This window comes from Dipodomys merriami, unplaced genomic scaffold (assembly GCF_024711535.1).
Source record: "Dipodomys merriami isolate MVZ:Mamm:240054 unplaced genomic scaffold, mDipMer1.0.p SCAF_5, whole genome shotgun sequence".
In the NCBI taxonomy this organism is placed as follows: Eukaryota; Metazoa; Chordata; class Mammalia; order Rodentia; family Heteromyidae; genus Dipodomys; species Dipodomys merriami.
In genome coordinates, this window is record NW_027206068.1 from 79,802,251 (window position 1) to 79,824,724 (window position 22,474).

Consider the following 22,474-nt stretch of genomic DNA (forward strand, 5'->3'; position numbering starts at 1 on the left):
CTGGCTTGCCTACTCTTTAAGTGTCTGGCCATACTTGTGAAAGCATATAAATGTAAAGCTATTGCTATGGAACGTATTTTCCAGAACTGTAAAGTTTTGAAGGATCACAGTTCTTGCCAGATCAAATCATTAGCACAGATATGTAATTATACAGTTAAATACATCTAGTGAGACAATAATTATCAGCATCACCATTCAGCAAGTATTACCTGAGCAAGACAGGGATCCAGGTGTTATGACAAGATACAGAATTTACTTTACAAGCTTTTCAGTTTAACAGGAAAAAAAGATTTTAAAAAACCCTAAGTGCTAAATGCACATGGAACTGCTCTACTATGAGCAGATGGCCCTGGCTACTGATACTCTAGGGAGATGCTGAGGGCTTGTGCAGGCTCTGCACGGCCCCACACCAGATGTATTTTTATTTTGGGCATTTCTCTCTGAAGCAGTGGTTTTGTTTATATGGAGAAATGTGCTAAACTGAAGCATCCTTTGCAGCACCCACCTTGTGCATGCTGGCTTAGAAACCCAGTTCAAATGTGGCAAATGCCCACTCCCAAATCTCAGAGCATTCTGAACCATCCACTGTGGGCACTGCTCCTATCCCAGGCAGCACCCACACAGCAGTGACCTCTTAAAGCCACGATTCCCAAATCCCTCCTTAGCCCCACTCCTGTGCATGCCCCAGCCCCCATCCTCTTCCACCTTTCCCAGGCTGCCTGAAGTTCTTCACTGAGACACAACTAGGACATTCAGGAGAACAGCCAAGCATCATGCTAAACGAAATCAAGCCAGTCCCACAAAAGCAATACTCATTTTTTTCTTTCATTTGAAGAATTTTGAAGAAAAAACTTTCAAATAAAAACAAAAACAGCCAGGCACAGGTGGCTGAAATCTGAGGACCAAAGTTAGAAGCCAGCCCAGGCGGAAAAGTCAGTGAGATTCTTATCTCCGTTTAACCACAAAAATCCAGTAGCTCAAGTGGCAGAGTGCCAGCCTTGAACATAAAAGCTTAGGGAGGTCCTGAGTTCAAGTCCTAGTACCAACAAATACACACAGATACATACACACATGCATACCCGCATAAATACACACACATACACATAAACATATATACCCATACATGCCTACATACACATAAATACACACACGCATACAAGTACATACATACACACATCCATAAATATTCACATATACACACATACATAAAAATAAACACAACAAATATCACTAAAGAGGGATTTCTGGAGGGGTAGATGAGGGAGGAGAAGGGTTAGAGGAAAGAAAGAATGACAGAGTGAATGATTACACTGTATACATTTATGGAAGTATCACAGTGAAGCATCTTACTTTATATAATATTTATTATTTTCAAGTAGTTGTACAAAGGAGTTTCAATTCAACATGTCAGTTTGTAAGTACAATTAATCTTGAACAATATTTGTCAATAAAAACTAATAAGCAAAACAATAACAAAGCCAGGCAGTGGAGCCACTAGCTACTTAAAGAAGCTGAAATCTGAAGATTGAGAGTAAAAGACAAGCTGTGCAGACAAATCTTCAATACTTTTATCTCCCATCATCCAGCAAAAAAGTCAGAATTGGATGTGAGACTCAAGTGCCAGAGGTCCAGCCAAGCATCAGCATAAAAACATGACAACAACAAAAGACAAGTGATTCAGGCATTAACCCTATTTTATTTCAGGCTCCTTTTTGTAGTCAATTAATACAGCCTATGGACACCTTTTTATGAAGCTGGAGCGAGACTTCATTGTAACTAACCTCAACTATTATTTACCTCTTTTGGGTACAACGTAAGACTTGTCATAGCTCTAATCTGGGGAGAGGCAGTGATGGTGGTAATGCAAGTGGGATCTGAACTCCACCTTTGTACTTGTGAGAGCCGTGCCTCCAGTCCTGCTTTTTCTTAGGTATTTTGAAGATGGAATCTAGTGAACTTTTCTGCTTAGACAGGCCTTAAAACAGTCTTCCTGACTTTGGCTTCCTGAGTAGTTAAGATTTTCTCTTTTTTTTTGTTTGTTTTTTTGTTTTTGTTTTTGGGTCCGGTCATGGGGCCTGAACTCCGGGCCTGGGCGCTGTCCCTCAGCTCTTCAGCTCAAGGCTAGCGCTCTACCACTTGAGCCACAGCACCACTTCCGGCTTTTCTCTTTTTGCTTATGTGGTGCTGAGGAATGGAACCCAGGGCCTCAGGCATGCAAGGCAAGTGCTCTACCGCTGAGCCACCTTCCCAGCCCCTGAGTAGCTAAGATTATAGATGTGAGTCACTAGTGGCCAGCTTACACCTCTAACTTGACACAAAGTCTGCAAGAGCTAGTGGCCCAAATTTTATATTTTATTATGTAAGTTTATGATATATTATATATTATATAAAATTTACATAACTGAATGTAAATATATAGTATATTAAATATATATCTCATTTTTAAATTTTATACCGTAGATTGCCTATTTTTTTCTTTTCTAACTCAGGGTCTTTCAGACTCACTGTGTTGTTCAGGGCTGGGCTGGCACTACCACTTGAGCCTCATATCCACTTCCAGCTTTTTGCTGGTTATTTGGAGATAAGTCTCTTGGATTTGTCTGCCTGGATGGTTCTAAACCATAAGCCTCAGATCTCAGCCTCCTGAGTTGTTAGGATTATAGATGTGGGCTGGGAAGGTGGCTCAGTGGTAGAATGCCTGCCTAGCATGCATGAAGCCCTGGGTTCCATTCCTCAGCACCACATACACAGAAAAAGCCGGTGGTAGCGCTGTGACTCATGTGGTAGAGTGCTAGCCTTGAGGAAAAAAAGCAGCTCAGGCACAGTGCTGAGGCCCTGAGTTCAAGCCCCAGGACTGACAGGAAAAAAAGAGGGTTTTAGATGTAAGCCACAGCTCCCAGCTATTCTCATGAAATATATTAATCTTTCTATATATATGATATACAAATGCATGTAAATTTTTAATTATGTAATTCTATAGAGAGTGAGTGTACAGGAATACGTATACTACACAGATAAATATAAATAGTCGAAGCTACTACTATGTAAAACGAGACTATCTACATATACACTATTAAAGAGAAGCTAGATATGTATGCATATGCATGTGTGTACTTAGTGCTTATCTACTGTGTGTGTGTGTGTAGATCCCTTGTAAAGAAACTGGTTTGGGACTGACTAGTCTTGCCAGAGGAGGGGCACATCATTTACCTGGTCTGATGTCAAGCTTTTGGACAGCTAATATGGTGTTATTTTACAGAGCAGAAGCTCCATAGTATGTGTTATTTTGGTTTCCCGCCAATCAGAGACGAAGTGCACACAGCGAAACATTCATCATGTAGGTATCTGTTGCTTGGTTGTTTTTTTTAACCTGGCAAACAATACCCAGTCCCCTTGTTTCCTGTGAAGGCTCTTTCTTTGGGGGATACCTCCATTCAGTGGTTTATTTTCAAACAACTAACCTGTTCTCTTTCCTCCTCTAAAGGTATACATGAGTCCAAACCTCATCTTCAGGAATCTGTCCTAGGTAGGCTGAGGAAAATTTGGCAGGTGCATGCTGGGCTATGGACTTACCTGCCTGAGACAAGAGCTATGCCCACAGCATCAGTCTGTATTAACCTTTCCTGTGCCAGATGCCCTCATTGTACAAGTCTTTGAGGCCAGCAGCAGGCTGAGCTCCGTAAGAACAGTTGTGGGACTGCTGTTTAGTTACAACCAAATTGAGAACAGTGGCTGGTTCAAAGTAGATATACAATCTGCCTTGATTGAAACGGCTACTGATGTAACTCAGAGGTAGCGTACTTGCTCCCTCTTTTTCTTCTCTCTCACTCATGCTCTCTCCATTTTTAAGACCAGTTGAGTCAGATGATAAATTAAATATTTTAAATATGTTCCTTCTATAGTTCTATGAAAGATGGTAAGTTTCCTAATCCAGCAACCCATAGCACCTACAACTGACTTTTGAACAGGACTGCCTCAAATTTCTGGAAGACTTGCACCCTTAACAAGTAATGTGTTTTAAACTTTGAATAAAATAGCAAAAGGAGCAAAACCAAGTTTAGAAGGGTGTAACCCAAACTTCTAGCTTTCGAAGTTCCACCCACCATTTCAGACGAATACTGGAACTCAACAACAGCCCAATCCCACTCCCTCCCAGGGGCGAAACCTCCACGCCTCACGCATTTTCAGAAATTAAATCATTACAGAGGAAGGAAGGGACTCCCAGTATACCATACAGAAACTTCACCCTGAGGTCCAGCTCACTGAGACAGAGGTAAAGGTGAGAAAAGGCAAGGAAAGGGACAGCTACGCTCTAAAGTGCCACCACTGGAGACATGCCCTAGAAAAAAGGTACACAAGGAGTGGCTCTATGATTCTCCTGGAGTCATCCTACTTTAATCAGGATTGCTTTAGATAGGCACGGCTGAGTGAACAAAACTCAACTACACTCTGGTCATTTCTGATGAAAGCCTACTGAGAGGCACCAATTCTACATGCCAGACAATAGTGTTAGCCATTTTTATGGTATGTCTGTGACAATACAAAAGACATTATCAATGAGCCAACAGTGGGTTCTGAACAAACTCACTTCAATCCAGGGATGTCCAGAAGATTAGTCAGTCCTGTCCAGTTAATCTCTAAAAGCTGTTTTAAAAAAAGAACAATGATATTAGGGGTCCATACAGTTTCCAGTTTCATATCAAATACATACAGGTTTTTTTTTCTTTTTTTTTTTTTTTGCCAGTCCTGGAGCTTGAACTCTGAGCCTGGGCACTGTCCCTCAGCTCTTGGGCTAGTACTCTACCAATTGAGCCACAGCACCACTTCCGGTTTTCTGGTGGTTTACTGGACATTAGAGTCTCACAGACTTTCCTGCCCGGGCTGGCTTCGAACCTAGTTCCTCAAATCTCAGCCTCCAGAGTAGCTAAGATTATAGGCATGAGCCACGAGCGCCCGGCTTATTACTCTGATCTTATAAGAACACCAGGAGCCAGGCGCTGGTGGCTAAGGCCTGTCATCCTAACTACTCAGGAGGCTGAGATATGAGGATCACGGTTCAAAGCAAGCCCGGGCAGGAAAGTCTGTGAGACTCTTATCTCCAATAAACCACTAGAAAAATGGAAGTGGTGCAGTGGCTCAAGTGGTAGAGCGCTTGCCTTGAGCCAAAGAGATGAGGGACAGCACTCAAGCCCAGAGTTCAATTCACGACCTACCAAAAAAAAAAAAAAAAGAACACCAGGATACCTAAGTATCACATGAATAAACTAAAAACCAAATGACCAATTCTAAGTTGTCAAAGAAAACACATGTATTAAGTGCATGAAGGAGAACAACCAAGGAATCTTTTCTAGGTTGATTCCTAAAACTGTGCATACTACATATCATTATACACACACACACACACACACACACACACACACACACACAAAACAATGAAAGCCATTCCCATTACCCGTTTTCAACACCCTGCTTATCTGATCAAAACTGTAGCCCAGAATAGAATTGTCTCTTTAATTACACTGATCCATCATCAGCTTTTTCTCTGGATGCATTGCTATTTGTTAATAGCACTCGGATTAGAAAACTGCATAAATGTGTCATACAAAAATTATCACAAGCTGGGAACTGGTGCCTCACACTGGTAATCCTAGCTAATCACGAGGCTGAGATCTAAGGATTGTGGTTCAAAGCCAGCCCAGACCATGCAGGAGAGTCCAAGAGACTCATCTCCAATTAACCACGAGAAAACAGGAAGTGGTCCTGTGACTCAAAGTGGTAGGGCACTAGCCTTGAACAAAAAGGCTCAAGGACAGAACCCAGGTCCTAAATTCAGGCCCTACAACAGACAAAAATAAATGAATAAATAAATCACAGCTGTCATGGTGCTGTGTAACGATAGTCCCAGCTTCTGGAGAGCTGACACAGGAGAAGAGCTGAGCCAGGCATTCAGAGCAACCTCAGCCGAGTATGACACTGAATTAAACAAGATGGCACTCTGTCTCCTAAGACAAATGAAATTGAATTGAATTTTAAAATCACTGTAAAATGTATCCTAGATGGCCTCTACTTTGTTTTGCTTTAAAAAAAAAAGTATGCTTTGCTTGGCTTGTGAGACATACCTATAATCCCAACTCCCAAAGGCTAGAGCAAGAAGAACGTGAGGGTTGAGATTAGCCTGGACTACACTATGAGACCTTGTTTCAACACTTGCTCCAACCAACACTTTGCTGATTTTCATCAGCTAGGTGTAGCCTGCTATTGCGTGAAGATTTTATTTATTTATTTTTTTGGTCGGTGGTGGGGCTTGAACTTGGCTTGAGCACTAACCCTCAGCTCTTCAGCCGCTTGAGCCACAGCACCACTTCCAGCTTTTTCTGTTTATGTGGTGCTGAGGAATCAAACCCAGGGCATCGTGCTTGCCTTGCAAGCACTCTACTACTGAGCACCTTCCCAGCCCCTGCATGAAAATTTTAAAAGCCTGATAACAGAACTGAATTAAATCTGCTGTTGTATTTTAAATGATAAAAACTGTGCAAAGATTAGCTGCAAAGCATCCACAAAAGGTAGCAATAACGCTGTCTTATGAACAACAAGAAAAAAGCTTAAACTAGAAATCTGAAAGATATCTTTCCATCATCAAAATCAAAGATAAAAGGCATTGACACTACAAGAAAGTTTCCATTTTCAGCAAAAAAAGAAAAAAAGCATGATAGCATTATGCAAGAACAAAAAGGCTTATTGGAGTATGCTCAAAAAAAGAAGCAAACAGGTATTATTTTTTAATATTACATTTAAAACTGGCTTTAAAAGTTGGTAGTCAAGGGGCTGGGAAGGTGGCTCAGTGGTAGAGCGCTTGCCTTGCATGCATAAGGCCCTGGGTTCAATTCCTCAGCACCACATAAGCAAAAAGAAAAAAGCCAGAAGTGGCAATGTGGCTCAAGTGGTAGAGCGCTAGCTAGCCTTGAGATGAAGAGCTGAGGGACAGCGCAAAGGCCGAGTTCAGGCCCCAGGACTGGACCCAAAAAAAAAAAAAAAAAAAAAAAAGTTGGTAGTCAAGTTTAGAATTAGATACAGAACCAAAATAACTATCTCTGAATTTTACAAATAAGAAAACTCAGACCTGGAGGAAATGATTTCACCTGGAACTTTTGGACTTCACAGCTAGTTAACAGGCCAAAATGAAATCCTCTTTCCTGCTCAGTCCACATTGGGGGTAGCCTCATTTTCAAGGGCCATCTTTGCCCTAAGCCAAGCCCTGCCTCTGATGTACCTTCTCCCCTAACCCCTCGCCCTAACGTCTCTCTACATGGAACAGCTCTAACCCCAACTTGCTTTTTGAACTTGTCTCTCAGTCTGGGTATTAGTTTACAGACAATATGCACTGCTGCTGTTTCCACATGAACCTCATGAAAATGGCTGGAACACTCCTACATGCTGCTAAGGTTCAGAGAAGCAAACTGTTAAGAAGGCAGACATGAGACTGTGGGTCGTCAGAGTCAGCTGGGCTCCGAAGAGAGACTTGAGTGCAAAAAAGAGACCCAGGCAAAGGGTCCCCGAGTTCCAGACAATGAGACCAGGAGAGGGCTGCCAAGCACAGAAGTCTAGAGTGTGTGAAGATGAGCCAGCTAGTGGGAGAGAAAGACAAACAAGTAGGAGTATGGAGAGCAAGCGCATTTGAGAACGAGCATGTGAGGGTAAATGTGTGAGAAAGAGATGAAATGTGACAGAACTAGATGGGAATATGAGTGTGTGTAAAGGTAGGTGTGAGAGGAAACAAGTATGTGAAAGAGTAAGCAAGTGAGTGTGAGAATGAGATATTTTAGAATCTCAGTTTGAAAAGTTTACACACACACTACACACACACTACACACACTACACACACACTACACACACACACACACACACACACACACACACACACACACACACACACACACACACACACACACACACACACACACACACACACACACACACACACACACACACACACACACACACACACCAGGGAGAAACTGCCAGGAGGAATAGATCAGTGCAGCACTTTGGAAAAACAACTAAAATTAGCTATCCTCTCCCCCCACCCCCCTTTGCTGGGACAGCGGAGACCAGGGCCTCGGGATGACTCAAATCTCTATTTTAGGAAACTGAGGAGTGAATGAAACATGAATTTCCAAGCACTGGACATCATCTCCAGCTCTGGTAGAAGCAGAATGTGAATGTGGTCCAAGTTAATGTTTTACCTGGAACAATAAATGTCACGAAAATCAGGTGCCTTTTCTGCTGTTCCCAGATGCACTGTCTAATAAGTGGAAGAAAACAGATGGGTGAAAGGAGCGACTGACCACTGAGCACTTACACTGCAGGGCAGAGCCCCGGGACGTTGCCCGGGACGTCTGCTAAATGCAAACTGGGGGCCTTACACTCTCGTTCCTGCATGGGGAGCAATGATGTTGCACTGTTCTCCATTTCTCCCTACTTGAATCTTGTTTTACTAAAATACAACCTTTCTAAATTTAAAGAAATAAAGCAAACCGAGTAAGTTTTTCCCTAGTGGTTCTGATTTAGATGTGGGCTGGCAGTACAATTCCAAGAATGTTTTTTCTTATGTGTTCAGGTCTCAGGACAGCCAGCACTCACTGAGGTGGAGGAAACAGAAGAGCACCACTCTTGGTGGTGTACAAGCTCTGCGGTCTCCACTCACCAGCCTGAGACACTTCCTTGCAAACAGCTCCAGAAGAGGAAAGGCGGGAGTGGGGCTTTCGGAGGAGGGGAGATGACCATGCCAAAGGCACAGTATGGGTGCACACCTCCACTGTGCTTGTGGCATTTTGTCAGGCAGGGGAGTGCACTTTCTGCAAGGGCAGCTGCTCCTCCCCCCTTCCAGCACAGGGAGGACCCACTGTAGCTAGAGGAGAGGCCCGTTGGCGTGTGGCTGGCTAAGGTCCTGGGCCAGTCTATCCACCACAGCCATGGAACATGGGAGGAGAGACAGAGAGAGAGCAACATCTTGGGACCCCGGATGAACCACGACCACCAAGGGATGACTGTCCAAAATGGAAAAGACATCCAATAACAGATCCAAGAAACTCAAGAAAACTTAGCAAGTTAAATAACCCCACAGTTCTGAAGTTATTTCAAGTGTGGTCTGAGTCTGCAAAGCTCTAGATACAGGCTTCTGATCTATGGAGGGCTGCAGGCACACTCCTTGACATGTAGACTACAGAATCTAAGCTATTCTTGAAAGAGAAAAAAAAATCACACAAACAACAACAACAAAGTACTGGAGCAAAATTTCAGGCAGTTGTGTGCTCCTGGCTCCAAATTGTTTCTGAGACTCAAATTGAGTCTCCTGAGGAAGTTTCACGGGACAATGACAGCACAGTTTTTATAGTTAAAAACTTTCCTTGGTCACTTGCTTTGCTTACCACTTGAATCTCCTAGGCACAGTAGCTCACAACTGTAGTAGCAACTAACTACTCAGGAGGCAGAAATTGAAGGATTATGTTTAGCCTGGGCAAAAAGTTATTGAAACCTCCATTTCAAAGAATTAAGCTGGGCATGGTGACATATTCCTATGTTCATAACTATACAAGAGGAATAGACAGGAAGATCATGGCTCGAGTCTAGTCACAGTAGGAAAATATAAAAATTTAAGACAAAAATAACTAAAGCAAAAATATTGGAGGCATGGTTCAAGTGGTAGAGCCTATGAAGTACAATGCAATGAATTAAAAAGCTAGTATAAGGTGTGGGGGAAGGCACCAATGACAACAAAAAACATGTGAATTTCTGAAATCCTAAGCTCCCAGAGTTTAAGTTCTCCTCACAGTGACTCTAAAAGAAATATACTATTTTTTGACAAACGAAATTTGTGGTTCAGCAAACCCCAGAAGCCGTCCCTCTTTGCTTGACTGGAAAAATCCCTAAAGATGAGTCCAGCGGGAGCAGCCCTGGTATATCTACACAAGAAGTTCTGATTCCGTGGGGTTGTAATTTGAATCCAGGAACTTGCTCTTGCTAGGCAGACATTGAACTGCTGAACCACACTTCCAGCCCTGGAAGGAGCTCTGGGAAAAACCGCTGATATTTACAAAGCGTAACCTGCACACACTTAAAAGACAGCACCCTGGATATGCCAAGGGCATATCCAACAGCTACCAGTTAAGAGTGAAGTTCCGCCGGGTGCCAGTGGCTCAGGCCTGTAATCCTAGCTACTCAGGAGGCTGAGAGCTGAGGATGCGGTTTAAAGCCAGCCAGGGCAGGAAAGTCCGGGAGACTCTTATTTCCAATAAACCACTAGGAAACCAGAACTGGCACTGTAGCTCAAGTGGTAGAGCGCTCACTTTGAGCTGAAGAGCACAGGGACAGCGCCCTGTTCAAGCCCCATGACCGACCAAAAAAAAAAAAAAGTGAAGTTCCTTCTGGCTCTTACCAGAATTTGCTTCCCTGCCTCCCCTTTCCCTTTCTCCTTCCCACCTCCCCTTCCCTCAAGGCATTGCTGGGAATGGAAACTCAGACTTTGGTACATGCTAAGCAAAAGCTCTACTATGTAGTTACACCCCATTTTCCTGTATGTTTCTATACATTTGTGTGTGTTCAGAAGGTACATACTTTCTGTGAGGTCCACCCTGGGAAGGTGGATCAGACTCCTCCCTCCTATTGTTAAGTCTCCCCCCACTACCTCCGTCACCTAGGTAACTGGCACACTGGGAGGCAATCTCCCCCCACACACACACTCATGTCCACATGGGTGTGGACACACCTTCTCCTGCCCCTGGCCTTGATAAGCCTTGGCTTGACTTGACTTTTTTTTTTTTTTTTTAATCCTTTCTGCCTAGGCTTCCAACTTGAACAGACACAGCCTGAATCTCGAAAATAAACCTTTCCTTGCCTGAATACCACCTGCTGCTCTCTCATTTTTCGGCGGCCAATTTAATTTACCTAACACTTTCTGTATATACTTTCTCTGTACATTTATCTGTACTTTCCTCTTTACCCTACTGTGTTCACCCTAGTGACAGGACCTTGCTAGAACACTAAACCTATATGTAGCAAAGTATTTATAAAAACCTTGTTTAAAAAATTCACTATGGGGCTGGGAAGGTGGCTCAGTGGTAGAGTGCTTGCCTTGCATCCATGAGGCCCTGGGTTGGATTCATCAGCACCACATAAGCAGAAAAAGCCAGAAGTGGTGCTATGGCACAAGTGGTAGAGCGTTAGCTTTGAGCTGAAGAGCTGAGGGACAGTGCCCAGACCCAGAGTTCAGGCCCCACAACTGATCCCCCCCCCCAAAAAAAAAATCACTATGGGCCAAGCGTCGGTGGCTCATGCCTGTAATCCTAGCTACTCAGGAGGCTGAGATCTGAGGACTGTGGTTCAAAGCCAGCCTGGGGAGAAGAGTCTATGAGACTTTTATCTCTAGAAGTGGCACTGTGGCTCAAGTGGTAGAGCACTTGCCTTGAGCTGAAGAGCTGAGGGACAGTGCCCAGGCGCAGAGTTCAAGACCCCCTCCCAAAAAAAGAAATATTCACCATGTACTAGTTACTAAATACTAAATAAGTTTTTTTATATATTGATATGTAATCTTTACACTTCTCGTTAAAGACAGGAAAACTTGTTATACATAGGAAAATTAAAGCATAGAAAAATGTAGTAAGTTGTGCCAAGCACATAGCAGGAAAGAAAGAACCAAGAGTTGGGCAATGCAGTAGCAGTACCAAGCGTGACTTCCCACAGGCTCCAAAAGTTAATCACTTCGAGAATTCTTGGTGTTCTTTTCATAAGCACTACAAAGCATTGCAGTATCAAAACAAACCTAAACAAATCAGCAAGCATCAAAATGTATAAAGGTTTTAGACAGGCCTCTGTACTCTACTTCTGAATCACCTCAACAGTAAAAAATAATGAAATTAAAAACCCTGTCAGTTATATTTCTCACCAGTGTCAGGAAAGTTTAGTTGGCAACTAACAGTAAATCTACTCTCATATTTTCCAGTTAAAAGTAACTGAAAAATTCCTTCTGAAGTGCTGGCAGTAGCTTTACTCACCATATAAGGAAATGAATAATTCTGAACTTTTCGGCCTCATCCTTTTCTTCTGGGCACTAAGAATGCACTTGAAATGAATGCTATACTGCTGTTTATAAGTAAATTACCTGTGGAAGAGCCAAACTAAAGTTCTGTTACATTCCAGGCCATAAACAACAACAAAACAAACACACCCAACCCTTTCTTTAAATTATTTAGAATAATGGGCTGGGAATGTGGCTTAGTGGTAGTGTTTACTTAGCATGCACAAAGTCCTGGGTTCAACTCCTCAGGACCACATAAATAGAAAAAGCCAGTGGTATTGTGGCTCCAGTGATAGAGTGCTAGCCCTGAGCAAAATTTGAGGCTCAGGGACAGTACCCAGACCCTAAGTTCAAGCCCCGGGACTGGCCAAAAAAAAAAAAAAAAAAAAAAAAAAAAAATTCCTAGCCTGTAGGACACCAGTGGCTCAGGCCTGTAACCCTATCTACTCACAAGTGAGACCTGAAGAATATCTGCCTGCATTTTAAAGCCTGTGAAACTCCATCTCCAATTAACCAGTAATGACTGGCTAGAGACATTGCTCAAGCGGTAGAGCACCAGCCATGACCAGGAAAACTGAACAAGTGAGACCCTGAGTTCAAGCCCCAGTACCATCACAAAAAAGTTTTTTTTTAAAGTCCCTAGTCAATGATGGTAAACTAAAAAAATATTTAGCGAAGTTGTTAAAAGATTAGTTTCTTAATAGTCATAAATGAAGTCAGTTTCTTACAATACTCGTTTTAAATCTTTTATTGCTCAAAAAGTTTTAACAAAGTAAAATCTGACAGAGATCCCTTTTCATCCTTGTGGGGAAAAGTGAGACTAGTTTGAATTCAGGCCCTCATGCTTGCTAGGTTAGTGCACTACCACTGGATACACACAGCTAGCACTTCCAATTGCCTTTGGTTTTACCATGCCCAAAGTACTTAAAATGCATTCAAAATAAGACTATTATTTAAGCAATAAGCCATCAAGAGTAAAAACCCTACCTTAACAGACAGTGAGAACACAGATCCTCTCATGTTTTTTGTTTTTTGTTTTTTGGGTCCGGTTGTGGGGCCTGAACTCTGGGCCTGGGTGCTGCCCCTCAGCTCTTCAGCTCAAGGCTAGCGCTCTACCACTGGAGCCACAGGCGCCACTTCTGGATTTTTCTCTTATGTGGTGATGAGGAATTGAACCCAGGGCCTCATGCATGCAAGGCAAGCGCTCTACCACCGAGCCACCTTCCCAGCCCCTCCTCTCATGTTTTACCCAGAAAAAGTACTTCTCACACCACAGTTGGTTGGGCTTAGATAAACCCACATTTTAACAACCAAATGCACAAATCACACAAACATACTCATGTTAAGTTATACATGATGTCAAAGGCCTTCCCCAGGGACTTGTCTAGGGTTACCTATATACCACCAGATGCAACACTCACTAAACTCTGTGTGGTTTCTGTGGTTCAATAGCTTACTAAAGGTTCTTGGTCCAAAGGACCAAGATTTCCAGCAGGAAATATAAAGAATCAAAAAGTCTTAAGATGGCATTCTCCGGATCCAAAAATTGTGCTATCTGTACACAATTGACTATTATGCAGCCATTAGAAAGGACAAAATGATGGCATTTGCAGGGAAATGGATGGAGCTAGAAGAAATCATGTTGAGCGAGGTAAGCCAAGAGCAGAGACAAATGGCACATGGTCTCCCTGATAAGTATGTTAAATCCAAAATGTAAGGTAATATGACAAAATTAACAAGACTTAATTAAGAAACAAAAGACTTCCACTTATCTGGTTGAATCACTACTAAATAACCCCATGCTGCTGATCACATGTATGGTATATATGTGCATACCAGAGGGAAACCAGGAGGATGACACAGAACTAGAGGGAATCATGGAAAAACATACAACAGCGGGACTGGACATTGATCAAAATGAACTAAGCAACTCAATGGCAGCGATGGGAGGGAGGGAACAAGTGGGAAAGAGGGAACAGCTGGTGCTATGCAAAACAAAAGAAATGTACATATCACCCAATGTGGAAGAGATAACTGTATTGCAAAGCTCACAGAACTCATAAAGATGATAAACCATGAAAGACAATTTGCCCCATGAAAGTGAGGATGTGTTTGTGACTTTAACTAAGCATCACTATCCCACAATACTGTGAAATATGGGAAATTCTGTAACCACTTAATCACAATAAAAAATTTTTTGAAAAAGAAAAAAAGAAAGAAAAGATGTCATTCTCAGAAGGAGTAGGTCAAGAGGAAGAGATAACTGGGCCTGACATTTTTCTCAGTGCCTTCAGAACTTCACAAGAGCAGTGGTGGAGACCAGAGATGCTCTTGACATCATCGTGACCTTTTCTGTAAGGACAAGACAACACCAGCAGGGTCAGTTTTCCCTAGTCCCTCCACTAAAGCTAATGCCAGTTGGAGGCTATAAGAACCCAGGTTAGAAGGAATGACTCTGACAGGAATAACAAACTGCTTTGTTACCTTGTTTTAGTGCTAATAATGAGTAGTAAGTACTAACTACTGATAACAACAAAAAAATGTAGGGGCTGGGAAGGTGGCTCAGTGGTAGAGCGCTTGCCTTGCATGCCTGAGGTCCTGGGTTCCATTCCTCAGCACCACATAAGCAGAAAAAAAAAAGCCGGAAGTTGTGCTGTGGCTCAAGTGGCAGAGCGCTAGCCTTGAGCTGAAGAGCTGAGGGACAGCGCCCAGGCCCAGAGTTCAGGCCCCACGACCGGACCCAAAAAAAAAAAATGTATATCTAACAATAATATACGGCTTATCCAAGTGTTAAGTCAATAAAAAGAACTTTTATGTCTTTTAAAAACACACTACACAAAGCTATATGTGTACTTCATCAAACTCAACCACAGAAAGGGAGGGAAACGTATCTAAAAGGCCGTTGGACTCAGTGGGAGAGCTCACATGATCTTAGTTCATGAGCAGTAATGGGAAGCATTATTTAGCTTTAGGCACATGAGAATTAATTCAGCAAATATCTTAAAATTATACTCAGTGATAGGTGCTGAATCAAAGGTGAGCTTATACTTTTTTAAAAACTTTTTTTTCAGAGCTAGATATGATTAGGCACACCTTTAATCCCAGTTACTCAGGAAGCAAAGATTAGGAAGGTCATAGTTCAAAGACAGCCTGGGCAAAAACTTAGCAATACATCCATCTCAACCAACAGGTCAGGCCTGGTAGGTCACGTCTATGATCCAGCCATGCGGAAGCACAGGTAAGAGTAATAGTATCAGGTCTGGGAAGGTGGCTCAGTGGTAGAGCGCTTGCCTTGCATGCCTGAGGCCCTAGGTTCGATTCCTCAGCACCTCATAAACAAAAAGAAAAAAGCCGGAAGTGGCGCTGTGGCTAAAGTGGTAGAGCGCTAGCCTTGAGCTGAAGAGCTGAGGGACAGCGCCCAGGCCCAGAGTTCAGGCCCCACGACTGGACCCAAAAAAAAAAAAAAAAAAAAATAGTATCATGATCCTGGGTCAGACATTGGCAAAAAATGCACAACCCTATCTTAAAGATCACTAAAGCAAAAAAGGGTAGAGGCATGGCTTAAGTGACATAGTCCCTCTCTGGCAAGTGGGAGGCCTGAGCTCAAACTCCAGGACCGAGGAGGAAGAAGTGGGGGAGTGGAGGAGGAAAGGGTGGGGAAAGGAGGGAGAAGCCTCCGTGAAGGTGAAGAGCAATAGAAAATCCACGTGCACTGGAAAGGGGAAACGGGTATAATTTTGTCTTTCTGTTGTCTATATTGGTCTTGTTACAAATGGTAGATAAACACGAGGTAAACAGGGACTTACAGGTTTTCTAAGGAAGAAGATGGACAAAGCTCCCACCAAGGGCATGTCTCCGATGAGCGGCTCCAGGATCACACGCATCGTCCCATGGACCTGCCCTCAGGAAAGCAGAGCAAGTCAGAGAACACAGTTCTACAGGGTCACGCACCTGACTTCATGTTTCTACGACCATAAAGACAAACTTACTTCCAAAACCTACTAAGGAAGTACAAACTTCACAGTTTTCTTCTGATACAACTTGGAGAACTTAAAGCTGAAAATCTGACAAACTTACCTGTATACTTTTCACACCAGCTCTACAAAAGTATCGTTTGATCTCCAAATCAATCTCACAATTTCCTACAAAACTAACACAGAAAAAATTCTGCATTACACGAAGTAAGTGGAAGTCTTTTCTTAATCACTGGTTAAAAACTATAGCTGCTGGGCCCCAGTGGCTCACACCTGTAATCCTAGCTACTAAGAAGCTGACATCTGAGGAGCCTGTGCAGGGAAATCTGTGATACTCCTATCTCCAATTAACCACCAAAACACCAAAAGTAGATGGTGGCTCAAGTGGTAGAGCAGTAGCTTTGAGCAAAAGAAGTTTGGGCAGTGCCTGAGGCCCTGGGTTCAAGCCCCAGTACTAACACACATGTGCACGCTTTGTGCACTTGTGCACACACACACACACACACACACACACACACACACACACACACACACACACACACACACACACACACACACACACACACACACACACACGACGTTCAGGTTTAGCCAGATGCAGTGGTTCCAGCCTGCAATCCCAGCTACTGGGAGAGTGACTATTAGGGGATCTAAGGTAAGATGAGCGGGGAGGACTATGTCCTGCTCAGCAGCTGGCTGCAGTGGCTGGCCAGGTGTGGCAGCATGGAGAAGCACAGGTAGGAACAGTGCAGCCCAGACCAACCGGAACATACAGCAAGACCCTCTCTTGAAAATAACCAATGCAGCCGGGCGCTGGTGGCTCACGCCTGTAATCCTAGCTACTCAGGAGGCTGAGATCTGAGGATCGCGGTTCAAAGCCAGCCCGGGCAGGAAAGACCGCGAGACTCCTATCTCCAATAAACCACCAGAAAACCGGAAGTGGCGCTGTAGCTCAAGTGGTAGAGCGCTCGCCTTGAGCTGAAGAGCTGAGGGACAGCGCCCAGGCCCAGAGTTCAAGCCCCACGACCGACCAAAAAAAAAAAAAAAAAAAAAGAAAATAACCAATGCAGGGCTGGGAAGGTGGCTCAGTGGTAGAGCGCCCGCCTTGCATGCCTGAGGCCCTGGGTTCCATTCCTCAGCACCACATAAGCAAAAAAGAAAAAAGCCGGAGTGGCGCTGTGGCTCAAGTGGTAGAGCGCTAGCCTTGAGCTGAAGAGCTGAGGGACAGCGCCCAGGCCCAAAGTTCAGGCCCCACGACCGGACCAAAAAAAAAAACCCTGCTAAAACAAATAAACAAAAAGCAGCTAGATGCCGGTGGCTCACACTTGTAATCCTAGCTACTCAGGAGGATGAGATCTGAGGATCAGTCTGTGAGACTCTTATCTCCAATTAACCACAAGAAAACCAGAAGTGGCGCTGTGGCTCAAGTGGTAGACTGCTAGCCTTGAACTGAAGTGTTGAGTGACAGTTCCCAGACACAGAATTCAAGCCCCATGACTGACAAAAAAAAAAAAAAAAAAGAACAAGAATAAGAAACAAGGAAAGCTACTTTTATTATGATAGACCCAGTCCATGGTAAATTCTTTGTTTGTTGTTGTTGGTCACGGGGCTTGAACTTTGAGCCTGGGCGCTGTCCCTCAGCTCCTCAGATCAAGGCGAGCACACTTAAACCACAGCAACACTTCCAGTTTTCTGGTGGTTTATTGGAGATAAGAGTCTCATGAACTTTCCTGCCCGGGCTGGCTTTGAACTGCCATCCTCAGATCTCAGCCTCCTCAGTAGCTAGGATGACAGGCGTGAGCCACCGGCACCTAGCTAAATTACTTTATTTCAATTTTATTGTAAAGGAGATATACAGAAGGGTTACAGTTACATAAGTCAGGTAATGAATACATTCTTTTTAAAGTTACACCCTCCTTCACTTCCTCCCACTTTACCCCCTCCCCACTCTACCCCCCCCACCCCAACCCGCAAATTGTAAAGCTCTTTTTCAACAGTGTTTAGTGAACATCACTGCTGAATTGGTTCACCCTTTATCCCATTGTTTCTGTGATTTCCCCTTGCCCTTCTCCTTCCCAAATCAGATAAACATATATAAGACAAAGGGTACAAAAATCGAAAATAATGACAAAAGGTAATAAACCAAAGGAAAAAAGAAAGAAAACAGAAATAAATACAAACAGTATAATAAGAAACATCTTGTTTCCATTTCTTGGGAGTTCATTTCTATTAGCATCATTTTGGTAAATTCTTCAAAAGACAATTTAAAAGATATGTGAAGCTACATGTAACATAAACTTCACTATTTTGATCATTTTGAAGTATATGGCTTAGTGTTATTATATACACACATAATGCCACACAACCACCAGCACCACTCATCTCGAGAACTTTCACATCTTGCAAACAAAAATTCTGTATCCATTACCAACTGACTGCTCATTCCTCCTAAGGTCACTGATGCTCACTGCTCTGCTTTCTGCCTTCACGACTTTAATTACTCAAGGGACTACAAGTAGATTCATACAGTCCCTGTCTTTTTGTTCTGACTTATTTCAGTTAAACCAATGTCCTCAAGGATTAACCACGTAGCATGTGACTGGCTGAGTAATGACTGTCGATACCAAGGTGTATGATGTAGTGTACACCATATACCCCGGGACCTTGTCTTGGGACACCTGAGTTGCTTTCAGCTACTATAAATTAAAGTCATGTATGATGTAACAGCAACAAATCTGAGAATTTGGTCACTGTGTGACCATCGTAGAGTATACCTACCTAAACCTCAATGGCTACAATGTTCTAGGCAAGGAAATAATGATGGACCACTGTCATGCGCGCAGCCCACCACTGAACAAAGGCAGTGATGCCATACATGACTGTGATGATATTGGAACAGTGGTGAAAAGGTAACTGTCCAGCCTCTGCTTCCAAGTATTTTGGGCATATTTATAATGCGGCCTGAGTGGGTCTTCCAAAAGAACCTTAGCTTTTCAGTACCACAGTGCTGGGAGGTAGGACTGAATTCTGGGAAAGATCTTATGGATGTATTAATGTCTTTTTTGCACGTGTCCCTCTTAGTTACCTGGAGAATGGGTTTTATAAAGCAAATCTAGATTGCATATTCTCACTCCTTTGGCCCATACCCAACCTAGGCTTTCCAGTTTGCACCTGAGCTGAAGCAGCAAAAGACCCAATGTAGCCACCTGATCTTAAAGATCCCACCTCCAGCATTGTGCGCTGAAATACACTTCTATTCTTTACGGACCACACAGTCTCAGATAATCTGCTGCAGCAACAGAAAGGACTAAGTCAATACAAACAGAAGTGGAATTGCTGGATCTCATGGTAATTGTATTTTTACGGTTTTAGGGGAAACTGCTACAGTGTTTTCAGCTAAACCATTTTAAATTCCCACCAAGAGTACTCAAGTTGTCCAATGTCCATTTCCTCTCTGGTTTGTTGGTAGTTACACTAATGTGAATGAAGTGGTTTACATTTTCCTAATGATTTTGCGTTGAGTATCTTTTTATGTGTGTAGTGATCACTTGTATACCTTCATTGAAGAAAGATCTTGCCAAATGTTTTGTCCATTTTTAATAGCTGCTTAGTTTATATATGTTATTTTAAAAGTTGTCTATTCTATTAACTTATAGCTCAGATTTATGATTATGGAGACTGCACTAAGTCAGATAGCTTTGGGTAATACTGACATTTTAACAATATTAAGGTATGCAATTCATTAACATAGAGCATTTATATGTACTGTTTTTAATTTCCTTCAGTAATGTTTTCTAGTTTTCATTGTACAAGTCTTTTACAAGCTTAGTTAAGTTTATTCCTAAGACTTTTATATTAATTCTATTAAATGTGGAATGGTATCCTTAGTTTCAATTGTTTATTGGTTCACTGTTTATTAGTGTACAAAAATGCAATTGATTTTTGTGTGCAGACTTTGTCTACTTCTATGTTGCTGAATTCATTTACTAGTTCTAATAGGTCTTTTTTGGAATCTTTAGGATTTCCTTCTTAGCATTCTTCCCTCCCTCTCCTTCTCCCCACACCTACTGAGAACTGATCCTGAGTTCTAGTGCTGACTAGGCAGGTACTCTACCATCTGAGCCATACCTCCAGGCCCTTTCTGCCTTGGGTATTTTCAAGGTACAGTCAGTCTGGGTTGTGGTCCTCTTTGTACTTCCTGATGTTTCTGGGGATGACAGGTGCATGCCACTGCTCCCAACCATTAAAGATGAAGGTTTACAAACCTCTTTTTATGATAGCTGGTCTTGAATCATGATCCCCTGGTTTTTACCTACCCATAGAGATTTCTACATAGCAGACTATATCTTTATGAACAGAGAAACTTTCCCTATCCCTTTCCCATTTGAGTGTCGTTTATTTCCTTTTCTGGCTATCTGCTCTAGATAACACATTTGTTTTTAACATAAAATTCCGTGTTTTTGCCTCAAGTGAGACAATTATATAATTAACCTCCTTTCTGTTAATGTGGTGTATTATACTGACTGATTTTCATATGTTTAAGTATCTTTACATTCTAGGAATAAATTCTACTTTGTGGTGTATAACCAATTTAATATGCTGCTGAGTTTAGTTTACTGATGTAGTGTTTACAATTTTTGCATAAAGTTCATAAGGGATATTAGTTGTGTTTAGCTTTCTTTCTTTTCTTATAGTATATTCAATTTCTTTGACACATTTTATGAATGACAGTTACCTAGGCTGTTAGGAACTAAAATTCAGAAGGTGAATAAAATTTTGATATACTAGAAAATTTAAATTCCCAAAAAGAACAGTAAGAAGCATGTTCCATCATATCTTCTACCTATGGGAATAGCTAAGTGACATTCTTTGTCATTAACCATGGCAAAATATAATGCAAATAAAAACTTACCTAATTTGAAGGTCCAGAATAATTTGTCTTTTGTCTACATTTTCAGTATATACCTTAACACCATTGACCCTAAGGGGCTGAAATAAGAAGTAACTTATTTTAAAAAACAAGAATTTTTCTTAAAAAACAATATAACAAAGAGGTAACAAGAAAAAGGATTAGCAGCATACTACAGGAATTAATGTTCGACTTTCAGAACATTCTGTTTGGCCTTCAAGAAGTTATTTAGCCTCTGTTTCACAGGTTCTTCCCCTGTGATATAAAAACAACAAGGGCACCCACCTCATTAAATTCTTGGGAAGTTAAATGACACAATAAATGTAAAGTATCAAGTATACTGCCTGTCATGTAGTACTCAATCAACATTAGATATTGTTGTCTCTCCCTTCCTTCCCCCTCTCCCCCCATCTAGTACCAAGGCTTGAACTGAGTCTTGTGCGTTAGCTTGGCTTATTGCTTACAGCTGGCCTTTATCACAGCTACACCCCCAGTCCGTTTCTAAATCCTACAATCTCATTTCTTTCCATTAACTCTGACCCTTTTACTCTATTCCATCTTCACTACATTATTTAAAACATAACTTTCCTTTATTTTTTATTTATGTATCAAAACTTTTCACTTGAGATTTTCATAAAAACGAGGCTTTTGAAGTAAGGAAAGACAAGAGGCTGGGAAGGTGGTAGAGTGCTTGCCTCATGTGCATGAGGCCCTGGGTTCAATTCCTCAGCACTACATAAGCAGAAAAAGCCAGAAGTGGAGCTGTAGCTCAAGTGGTAGAGCGCTAGCCTTGAGCTGAAGAGCTAAGGGACAGTGCCCAGGCCCAGAGTTCAGGCCCCATGAGCAAGAGAGAGAGAGAGACAGAGACAGAGACAGAGACACAAAGAGAGAGAGAGAGAAAGAAAGAAAGAAAGAAAGAAAGAAAGAAAGAAAGAAAGAAAGAAAGAAAGAAAGAAAGAAAGAAAGAAAGAAAGACAAGTTGGAAAGTTGGATATGACTGTAATTTCCAACACTAAGGAGACAAAATCAGGAGGATCGTTGAGTTTGAGTCAACCTAGGCTATATAGAGACCGTGTCTCAGAAAGAAAAAAGACAAATTGTATATGAAGTAAGTGTGTGTGTGTGTGTGTGTGTGTGTGTGTGTGTGTGTGTGTGTGTGTGTGTGTCTGTGTGTCTGTGTGTCTCTGTCTCTGTCTCTGTCTGTCTGTCTATCTCTCTCTCTCTCTCTCTCTCTCTCTCTCTCTCTCTCTCTCTCTCTCCTGGGGCTTGAGGCTTGAAGCTTGAATCCAGGGCCTGAATACTGTCCATGACCTTTTTTACTCGAGGCTAGCACTATATCACTTGAAGGTTTCTTGGTGATTGATTAGAGATGAGAGTTTCACAGACCCCTGCTCAGGCCAGCTTCAAACATTAATACATGGTAAAGGAAATAACTCCATAAACACAAAAGGTAGATTTGTAACATATATCTCAAGGGCCTTCAAACCTTCTTCTCATTTATAAATATGGGACAGCTTT

The 22,474-nt window shown here is 42.3% G+C and overlaps 1 protein-coding gene across 2 annotated transcripts in view; it reads right to left on the reverse strand.

Moving 5' to 3' along the window:
- The window catches only part of Esyt2 (extended synaptotagmin 2), a 98,824-nt gene that overhangs the window by 45,343 nt on the left and 31,007 nt on the right, over positions 1-22,474 (reverse strand). For both annotated transcript variants that reach the window (XM_069997209.1, XM_069997208.1), the window contains exons 4-7: positions 20,960-21,036; positions 16,151-16,223; positions 15,880-15,969; positions 4,589-4,644 (exon numbers count right to left, since the gene is read on the reverse strand). In XM_069997209.1, the coding sequence (XP_069853310.1) occupies positions 4,589-4,644; positions 15,880-15,969; positions 16,151-16,223; positions 20,960-21,036 (296 nt within the window). The remainder of the gene's footprint in view (positions 1-4,588; positions 4,645-15,879; positions 15,970-16,150; positions 16,224-20,959; positions 21,037-22,474) is intronic.